This window comes from Pollachius pollachius (genome assembly GCF_949987615.1).
Source record: "Pollachius pollachius genome assembly, chromosome: 6".
Classification (NCBI taxonomy): Eukaryota; Metazoa; Chordata; class Actinopteri; order Gadiformes; family Gadidae; genus Pollachius; species Pollachius pollachius.
Genome location: NC_136939.1, coordinates 22,826,519 through 22,837,467, shown reverse-complemented (window position 1 = coordinate 22,837,467; position 10,949 = coordinate 22,826,519). Strand labels below are relative to the sequence as shown.

Genomic DNA, 10,949 nt, shown 5'->3' with positions numbered 1-10,949 from the left:
AAATCCAGAGTTCCACAGGGGAAGGGAAGGAGACAATTTTAGATGCCCTTGGTGCGGTTGAAAAATAAGGCTAACTGCATTGAGATACTCAACCCTTTTTTTATTGGACAAGATGAATCAATAAACTGAGTGTACACCCAGTGACTAACTAAATGGAGTGGACCAAATGCCTCAACAAGCCATTGTTTGTAATTTTGTTGAAAGAATGCATTTTAAACCTGCCATTTAATAATAACTATTATTAATCATAGCAGCACACTTGTGACAGCAGGGAGGTCAGTAAGGAACACATTATAGACATGCACTTCAAATCAGTTTGGTATTTTGAATAAAACAACCAATACACGAAAAGAGAATTTGAAGTCCACTCAAAAATGTTTACATTTATAAACAAATAACTGAAATCACTGCAACCAAAAATACAGAATCATGATACATTTTTACGAAATGTGCAACCACTAAAATAGCATTCATTTATCCATCAACCTTTGATCACTTATGTACAGCTCAAGAATTTCAAGCAGGATTCCAACACAATCAATTGTAACACATGGTTTATCACTGAATGTTTGTCTGTGCCCATACCTTCCCACCAATCCTTTGTCTTACAGAATGATATTAGTGAAAATGTAAATACTGTTATGATTTTGAAATTGCAATTTGAAAAAAATGCAACAGACCATGTAATTCAAATAGAAACCCAGGATTTACAATTAAGACACTTTTCTTATCTTTTTAAAAAAAATGCATTTGGTTTTACCCATGATAAAAGTGACTATGGAAACTGGGGGGTGGGTCTATGTTAAAGGCTCTAAAGGCCTTCCCCTGCCATACAACATTGTCACATAGTGTATAGTGGTGTCCCCAACAGGAAGCAGCTCTTATTTTGACTGTCACACTTGCACAAATACAATTTTCCCTTTTGACTTTCACAGGAGTTGCAGTAGCACAAAACATTGTCTAGACTATTGTAGTTGTAATGCATTCATTGTGTCTACACTTGAGATACACTTGAGACTTGAGATGAAGACGGAAGTATATCCGTCAAAACATTTCAAGGTAAAGAAAATAAAATCTACCAATACATGTGTCTGTGATAAAAGAAAACTATAAATATCTAGACTATTGTAGTTGTATTTCTGCTTGGGAAAGGAGTAACAATTCCCATATGTCAGTATAATTTCCAGCGAGTAGAGTGTCCTGACTTCTTGCTATGTTGATAGTGGCTTGGTAATTCTCATTACAAAAAGAGAAAAAATATTGAACAAACTAAAGGAATACAATGATTGACTGGTTGGGAGGACCAACTGATTGATAGCATGAGTCTACATTGCTTTCCATGCAGAGACTCATTCAGAACTACAATACCCTACTGACTTAAAATTAATGCTCAAACCATGTCAGGTCTTGGGTCAGGAGTGTCAAGCAACATTAGTGTGAGGTTAGAATCAGTGGCTTTAGCATGCCATTACTCCCCTCCATTATTATCTACAATTATAGGACAAATCAGGGCTTGGGGGAGTGAGTTTCAGTTGATGACCAAGCAAGGAGTGTCGCAGTGTGCAGTATTTCAAAAGCAATTGCCGCGCCTGGGGAAAGTGTAGCCATCAACAAAGCAATGACAATGTAGACAAGATGAAGATGAAAAGAAAATGCACTTATACTTGGAAACCAAAGGATGAACCGATATTCATGGCCAAATCAAAACTTGGATATCTGGATTTTCCCATGAGGCTCTAGCTTATTTTATCACCACTCATCACACACAAACAAGTGGGAACAAATCAAATGTTAAAAAAGGAATAAAATCTGCCCATGCCTTGATAAAACTGTCATTAGCTTTACCTGTTTGAGGTGAATAAGAAAATGCAGATCCTCAAACACCTGTGCGGAGGGATTTCAGATTTTAAGTTGGAGTTTCCACCTCTTTTAAAAAAGTCCCATGAAGAGTAAACAGTAAAAGGTAATAAAAAAAATAAAATAATTCATAATTAAATAATTACGTCTTTGTTCAACTCTACCTCTTAAATTATCTCTGTGATTCAGATTTTGAGCCTTTAAATAATTTCTGCTGGTGGTGTTTCCCTAGTGAAGCACTTTGTATTGCCGTTCTGAAGGACAAGCGCTCTTTGAACAACCTTTGACTGACTGAATAGTTACCTCTATGAAGTATTCCTGTCATTTTGTAAAACGAAACACACTAACATTATTATTAACCATCTCTTGAGGTGATACCGGCTTCACAATGAAATTCCCACTAGAGTACCAGTTAAACTCATGAAACGCTCTCATGCCCTCCTCCTCCTCCTCCTCCTCCTCCTCCTCCTCCTCGTCGGGGCCCTAGCCGGCAAACACCTGGGGCGTGAGCGGCGGGGGCAGCCGGTCCGTCTCGGCGTTCTCCGTGTCGATGGCGGAGGCGAGCGGGGGCCGGACCTCCAGGGGGTACCTCTCCAGGATGTCCTGCACCTCCCGCCGCACGCCCTCCTCCCAGGACACCAGCTCCTCCTGCAGGCCGCGGGCGCCCTCCGTCAGCCGGTCCTGGCGGGCGCTCAGGCCCGACAGCTGCTCCAGGCTGTGGTGGAGCTGGGCCAGCGCCGGGTTCGCCGCCGCCGAGGAGACGGCGGCGGCGGCGGCGGCGGCGGCGCCTTGAGGCGAGGGCCCGGCCTCCAGGGGCCAACCGCCGCCGCCGCCGTCGGTGGGCCGGCGAGGCGAGGCCTGGCCGGACATGTAGCGCTCAAACTCCTCGGTGTCCAGGTTGAGGGACTGGGCGTCCAGCTTCTCGATGAACGCCACGGCGCAGCACTGCAGCAGACCACGGGGGGAAAGACGCCAGACAGTGAGGTATATATATATATACATATATATATTGTGAGGTCAGATAAAAGGCCCTGTCCCGCTACAAAGTCCCGGACACGGTTGAAATCATCAGGGTGTTGCACAACACCAGCCGCTGCCCCTGGCCTCTGGAACTCTCTCCCACTATCCACCCGTACTATAGCGTCTCTCCCCACCTTTAACTCCTCCATCCAAACGCACCTGTTCCGACTCGTCTATCCCACTTAACTCCACCCACGCGCCAATTTAATAAATATGTTGCATTATTAATTTGAAAAATGTGTTTGTTTTTAACTTGTATTTTGCTTATCTTAGCTTTAAGGGGACCTTGAGAGTTTTTGAAAGGCGCCATGAAATAAAATGAATTATTATGAAAGCTGCATTACGTATTAACATGAACTTCTAGCATGTGCACACTGCGAATACTGCAGATCAAAACCAACAGGTCCTGTTATAATCATTGTGAGTTATCAGGATCACAGGGGCGCCAACCTCCATCAGAATTCAGTCAAAAAAAAAACGGAATCAGGCTTTACTCTTGTTGCCCGTCCCCTGACCCACACCCATTGAGGACAGACAGCTGTTGCCCGTCCCCTGACCCACGCCCCCTGGAGACAGCACACCGACCAGGTTGGTGAAGTAGTAGCCGTCCTCGCCCGTCATCAGCCGGCTGGGGTTGCAGAAGCGCGTGATGTACTGGATGTTGGACTGCAGCCGCGGGGGGTTGGCCTTCAGCACGATGTAGATGAGCGCGGGGAGGAAATCGTCGGCCGACGCCGGCTCCTTCTTGGTGATCTTGATGGCGCTGAAGATGTGCTTGCTGCACTGCGTGATGCAGCCCAGCTTGTCCCGCGGCACCCGCTTGGAGTCCATCTCGATCACGTCTGGAGGAGAGGGAGGCTGGGTTTAACAGGGACGGCGCAGCACAGGAGTGGGGCAGGGTTGGCTAGATCCAAGGTGCCTGGGCAGCAACACTTTTGAAAACCATACAGTTAGCAACTACCACAGTACATTCACTAACAGACTGTTCTATATTACAGGCAAACTAAATGTAAGGAAAATACTCTACAGGTTGGAAAAACGAGTTACACTAATAACCATGTATCGAACAAAACAGTAGATTAGCTAAAAAGGCCATCTGATGACTATAAAACACAAACAACTCACTAATTGTAATCAATAATATACTAAACTATTATAAATATTATTATTTAAGGGTAAGGAAATATGAGAACCTGTTTCACAGCTTACTGATACGAGCAGTTACTGACCCGTTATTGCTTTGACAACATTGTCCGACACTTCAGGGATCTCCTCATCCATGGACACACACAGCATTTCAATGGTCACCCAGTGCAATGCCCTAGGACGCACACACACACACACACACACACACACACACACACACACACACAAAAAACATCCAGGGAAAGTCAGTGAAATTAAGACAAATACTAAAATCACATAGAGTTTTAGTTATTTTGGGTTTATTTTAAGTTGCTTTCATACCTTATTCTGTGCTGCGTGGCAAGGTCCTTTTTCTCATCGTCGGTTGTTTCCGGGCAGAAAACGCTCTTATACAGACGAGTCATGATGTACCTCTCCACCTGGTCCATCACCCTCTCTACAGACTCAGAGGAGCCTGGAGGTCAAAGGAAGCTCTTTAACTACTGAAGGTAAAGCAGGCAGGTCTCGTGAGGCCAGCCTGATCTCACCAGTTCACATTCTGGTTCTCTGTGCAGATCAGACTGGCCTCAAACCAGTTGGGACAATCAGCACTGGGGGGAGGGAGTTTTGCGTTATTGACAAACAAATCAAAACAATATATATTTAATGAAAGAACAAATAGCAAGGTTAAAAGATCATTCATTTGCACAGAATGCTTTTCATATTGGAGAATATGTAGCAAGAGCGAGGAGAGCAATAGCGTTTTTATTTGACTGGCGGGCTCTTTATGAAAAATGCAAGGCTGCGCCATATGTGGAAATCAATTGCTGCCTAGCCAAGGCCAGACTGAGAAACACAAACTTGAACATGGTCTCACAAGGCTTCAAAGCTACTCAAAAACTAAAGGGTCTTCAACTATGGTAGAGACGTTCTTTTTGGGAACAATAACACACACAATTCTACTAAATACTGGAAAAGGTTTCTTATCACGTGTTTCAAACTAGAATCTGAGTAGGTTCGTTACAGATGGAAACCTTTCCTAACAGACCTTTGAAGTGGCTCATCAGACGATCCGACAAGTTCTGGTAGAAGTCTTGGACGCACTCAGACAATTCATCGGCACCGAGGTCCTGCTGAAACGATGGGGGCAAACCCTTCATTAATCCGGGGCTGGCGTCATGCTTCATGGGACATCATTGGAGCTGGGGGGCTCGGCCTTCTGGTTGGCCATGCTCTATTGGAGTTGGGGGTCTCAACCTTCTGGTTGGCCATGCTCTATTGGAGCTGGGGGGCTCGGCCTTCTTGTTGGCCATGCTCTTTTGGAGTTGGGGGGCTATACCTTCTTGTTGACCATGCTCTATTGGAGGTGGGGGGCTATACCTTCTTGTTGGCCATTCCTTCGATGAAGGCCCGACACTGCTTATGGATCTCCCGGCCGGGGCGCTGCATGCTCTTCAGGAACTCCATGAAGTCCTTGGAGACGCGGTCCGTCTCCAGGCTGGCCTGCCGGCTGATGGACGGGCTGGAGGTCTTCCCCTCGTGGCCATCTACGGAGCGGAGAGCAGCCAGAAGACATTACAACATTGTCTTTCCTGGTCGTCAACTACCTGATTTTCTAGTTGGCTGATACCTCTGGGATTAAAGATGAAGAGCAACAACAAATCTCTCTGCTCTGCAAAGAGACGGTACTCTTCCAAACTCGACCGAAAGCCCTCTCTCTTTTGAGTGGTGCTTTAGGGCACCCAATACAGAGATCCCCGGTTCGCATTTGGCAGAATAAAGAAAGTAACCGACTCAAAACGACACATACAAATAGAGGATGTTAAGATGAAGCATTTGTAGAGGCATTCATATCTGGTAACAGAATAACATTTCTACTTTAAGCACTGGTGCTTCGGAAACAATGCTACCGTTAGAAGGTCATAAGCATGTTAGGCGGCAGAGCAAAATCGTATCACTAGGCAGCCCTATGCCAGCAAAAACACATCGATGCTGGTGATTTCTGAATAGTTTGAGCAGTCAAACTATTTTAACTTATTAATTAATGGATTATGTCTAAGCGTTACAAAACGTGTCGACGACAAATCAAAAGTGGGGGCCTAACGCCATCGATTAGAGATACAATGAAAACGCCTTAAAATAATCAATGGATCTGGATTCTATGAATGAACGATTGTTGCTGTATGTCTGCGGAGTGTATTCAGGATGCATGATGGACTGTCCAGACAGACTGTGGGATACCAACCTCTGAGCCTAGCCACCAGCGCTGCGGGCACAACGACCGTTTTGGGAGGAGGGGGAAGAAGGGAGTCGGGGTCGGTGGTGAAAACAATGGACAGAATGGGTAAGTAACAATCAAAAGGAAAAACAACGAGAGAAATCAAAGTAAAAACACAAAGCATAACCAATCTGAATCAAACTTAGAAGACGCATAGAGGAGTTTAAAGGCAGAAGCTAGCACCACACCAAAGGACGTGCAATTCAAGAAAAGCCCTGAAAACCAAGAGAAAACTGAATGGATTCACAACTTAAAATCTCCCGCCCAGTCTCTCCTTCTCAGGACTTCTTCCTTGCTAATTAAGATTTTTTTCAATCTGGGGGGCTAGGGCTAGGTGGTGTCATACATTTAGAGACTTTCAGGCTGTTACTTTGATTAAGGGCCAGACAAATAAATGTGATTCAAATTGAAAATATATTTTGATGTACTTTTTCGTTGGCTTGCCTTTGTGTGTTTACATTATTGCAATCAACATGGCAACAACATGAGCATATACACACTCTAGTCTACTCTACAAACTGCTTTTCGTAGCGCAAAGCGGGCCGCAGTAGGTCCTGAAACTAATACCCCCCGCACTGAATCGAGCATACATTTTGAATCGAAAATTAAATTCAAGAATTTCAATAGATTCGTATCCCGATCGAATGAGCGGGATACGAATGAAGGTGAATGAAACGCCTGCAAGAAATGGCAAAATATTCTTGCCCAAACTCATTGTGCTTCAATGAAAAAAACCTCACCGGCCACCTGGCTCAAACGTATTGGTCACTCCCACCTGGCTCAGCCCTCTCTAAAGCATCCCGCTGACAAGCTTGTCATGTGAATGAATAGGGAGAGCCTCTCAACACATGCCTTCAATCTGAGTTGACGCCGTTGACACACAAGCTCTTAACAAATGCTTGCTAAGCAGCAAAAATTTGCATATGGATTCCTTTGGAATCCTACAATTTAGACGGAAATCGCATTGAGATGCCACTAAGCAACGTCCTTTTAGGACAAGCTGGATTATATACGTACACATACACAAAAACACAAACACACACACACAATGTAGCCCTGTGAATGAGACGGGGTTCACCCATGACCCTATGCTAAACCCATGATGTTACAAATCTTGTGCTTTTTTGCCTTGAGCAGGCTTGTCTACAGTATGCACACCGAGTCCAAATTACTGTTGCATTCACCGTTTCATGTAAAAGAGATAATAGACCCGTTACAGAGGAGTCATCATAAGGAAAACACAAGTGTCACCCATAACACTAATGATGGGTCTGCCCCTTTAATGTACCATGGGTAGTAGACTACACTAGTGAATGCCACTAGTGTAGTCTACTAATGCCAGGGCTTTGTCCAACGGAGCCCTGCCTACATATGCGATGTCAATGGCTACACGTGTGTTTGTGGGGTTCTGTTTAAAAGGGGTCCATCGGTGAACCAAGAGGGAGTGGAACCCCACAGCAGCCTTAGAGCCGTTACCTTCGGTAGGAGAACCCATCTCCCACGAGGGGGAGAAGATCCCTCTCCAAGCCCTGAAGGTCCTGTCCTCCCTCTCAACAAGCCCTGCCAACAGCATGGAGGGAGGGAGGGAGGGCCCGGGTGGGGAGCAACGGAGAGAGGATGCAGAGAACGCAGGGGGCAAGCGATAGAGGGGAGACAAAGTGATGACGCACACAGAGCCACTAAAACCAAAAAGGTACAGGTTTGTCATTTCATGTTTAGCCCCAGGTGAAGTTGCATGGTACGGTCACTTTGTACGACCGTGGCCTGGACGAGACTAAACACCGTTATCGTACGGCCATAAAGCAGTCCCACTGATTGGATGGTATATTATCAAAATCAATGGGTCTGGATGTGGCAGAACAGAGGAACCGTGTTGGTTTTAGCGAACTAAATGAATGAAGAATGGAGAATGTGGTGTTGGGCGCAATTCAACATCTGATGGGATGGATTCAGCGGAAGAAAAAACAATGACTTTCTGAATGAGGCAGCAAAGGAAAAAATAAAAGGTGACATGACAAGCTCAGGACAGATACATCTCTTGTCCCACTCTAAAGCACAACCTTACCCAAGCCAGGAAACCCCGATGGAAACACAGACAGTGCTTTAAGGAGCGTGTAATAACGACGTGGCCTGTGGAGTATAAATGGCCCCGCCATCAGGGAGCTCACAGTAAACCGTGCCCACGCGCTTTGGGAGGCCGTGGCTCAATAAGAATGTCTCGAACCCCAACCATCCCAAACGCAGAGAGAAAGAGAGTTAACCCAAACCTCTCTTACTCCAGGAGAGAGGACGCACAATAACTGCCGTAATGTCTTTAATGGGGTGTCAAATACACAGTGTCCTTTTTTCAAAATATATACAGTATTTGACTGTAAACATCTCTTTATCACAGGATCCCTGTGAAAACGTGTATAAGCTGAGTACCCTCATCCATTTTCCGTGCTGGTGGTTTGTCCCGATCAGTGTCGATGCTCGCGATGCCGTACCTTTCTTGGGGACTATGCGCGTGGAGGGGCTGAAGAACTTCTTCACCGTGGTGACTTTACGCATCTTCTCGTTGGTCTTCTTCTCCTCAAACTTGGAGAAGGGCGCCAGGGAGGCATGGGGCGGGGTGGACTGGGCCAGGGGCTGGGGCCCGGGCTGGCTGGAGGGCCCCTGGCTGCTGGCGTAGGCCACCTCCTCTTCGCGCTGCAGCCTGCCCAGAGAGACGTTGCAGGATTTAGCGTTCGAATGACCGAGCACCTCCTGACGAGGCATACCCTTTCTGTGTGGAGTTGCTAATTCAACTTATTATCTATACCTCTCTGTGAATGTTTCTGACTGTGAGACCCCCTGAGACGGCAAAGAAACCGACACTACTTACTTCTCTGCGAAGGCCCAGTCCTCCTGGATCTGTCTCTCCTTGGCTCGCTGGTACTCCTCCCGCCAGCACTTGGAGCACAGGCCCTGCCAGGCTGCGTTGCCATAGTAACCACATCCCTTCTTGCAGAGCAGCTCCGACTGGTCCACGTGGATCCCGCGGCGCTCCGTCTTCTGGCTCATCTTAGGCCGACTCGTCTGGTGAGAACATGTTCAAATGGGGTCGTATCCTTGACCATAAACAACGGCATGTTTTACATGAGGACGGAACTGTCTTGAGAAAGGCCACAGTATTCAATTATGATATCAGCATTACTGTGCTCACATTACATGTTGAGAGATGACCGTTTTGCTAATGGATGGGTGGTTTGGAATGGGGCATCGTTATGAAACAGCATTGCATACAAAAACCAATACATGAATGAGTTAGAAGAGTCAAATCAGGTGTCAGGTTGAGGGCAACCATAGGACACGGGGACAACACTCATTAGGTGTCCTGACCGTCCGGAGGAAGGGTCATGCTGCATGACAATACACTGAGTAAACAGTGTGCGCACTGTGGCCTCGACACATATAAAGGAGCCCTTTCACAGGCATGCATATCCGTTAACAGTCAAATGTGACTCTGTTTTTCGACTCCTATCAGGGAACAATGTCGTCATGATGAAATAGAAAACGCTCAGGCTATGTATTAATGACAATCATGTGTAAACTACAACGTTAACGTTTGGCTGGCAAGACAACGATGTATTATCATGCCACGGTCTGCTGCATGAGGTCGTCGATAAGTCGATCACTAGCATTTCTCTACTATCGGACGAACAATGACTTTGAAATCACGTAAGATGATCGCTTACCGCCCTGGCAGAACGCTGTGAAGGACAACAATGCTAGAAATGCTAGGCTAATGCAAAACGTCAACAATCAACGCCTCCTCCGGTTATGGTAATGCTGCGTTCAGGATCACGTTGAAATGTCCGCCTTTGTATGCACGTCGACACGTTATAATGAATTATGTTCGTATTTGGTTATTTTGCTATTGCATCTCTCCATCCATTTTAAGTCGCTTTATATATATATATATATATATATATATATCCTAAATAGACGAACAGTCAATAGTAAACTGGTTTCAAGTACTGAACCTGTCGCGTTCCTGAAGAAAGTAGTCCAATCGTGATCACTTTAACTCACTTTATTTGTTAAAGTATTTCGGTATGGTAACTATGAAGCAAAAGGAGGGGAATTGTATGGACACGCGTGTGAGCGACAAACAGCAGCCCTCTGTATCTAACTCCCAAGTATGGACTGCCGGATGTTTCTGATCTCATTGGCGCCAGGCCCTGCTTTAATACCGAGTAGGCGTGGCCTATGTGACGTACTGGCTCCGCCCTCCTCACCTGTCTAAAGGTGCTGCCATCTGTGGCTGGTGTAGTTATTACAGCTTATGTGTTCGATCCTACTTCCTAGTGGCTATGTATGGTAGCCCATGTGCTTAAAATACGTAACAAACCAGAAAGGAAATTCAAAGTTAGCTTCTGAAATGCCTTTCATTCTGCTAAAGACGACTCCAAAGCCAAATATGTTCCTGAATCCTCGGGCGCCAGCCTTCCGAGTCGGAAGTCGGAAATCTCCCAGCTTTCTTGCGGCATTTCTCGGAGGCACGCCCCCTTTTTGTCTTCATCTCTCGGAATTCTGAGAGAAGACCGAGAGCAGTGATCTCAACAAAAATTGCTGCGCCCGTAAAGAGATTTATTTTCTTTGTATTTGTACCACGTTGCTCATTTTAAGGTCGATTTTAAATGCTCTT

At 45.8% G+C, this 10,949-nt stretch overlaps 1 protein-coding gene across 7 annotated transcripts; it reads right to left on the bottom strand.

Annotated features, from left to right (window-relative positions):
- Positions 1–79: 79 nt before the first annotated feature.
- On the bottom strand, positions 80–10,454 carry rabgef1 (RAB guanine nucleotide exchange factor (GEF) 1). 7 transcript variants are annotated; one of them, XM_079737970.1, is made up of 10 exons: positions 10,334–10,454; positions 9,144–9,337; positions 8,767–8,975; positions 6,248–6,268; positions 5,383–5,549; positions 5,051–5,135; positions 4,345–4,477; positions 4,107–4,198; positions 3,463–3,719; positions 80–2,802 (listed from the first exon to the last, which is right to left on the bottom strand). In XM_079737970.1, the coding sequence occupies exons 2-10, from the start codon at positions 9,320–9,322 to the stop codon at positions 2,341–2,343; spliced, it is 1,605 nt and encodes a 534-aa protein (XP_079594096.1). In that variant the 5' UTR covers positions 9,323–9,337; positions 10,334–10,454; the 3' UTR covers positions 80–2,340. The 7 variants fall into 7 exon arrangements, with proteins under 7 accessions (XP_079594096.1, XP_079594097.1, XP_079594095.1 ...); XM_079737971.1 differs by having other exon boundaries at positions 10,285–10,358; XM_079737969.1 differs by lacking the exon at positions 10,334–10,454 and adding an exon at positions 9,997–10,095.
- Between the last annotated feature and the right edge of the window lie 495 nt (positions 10,455–10,949).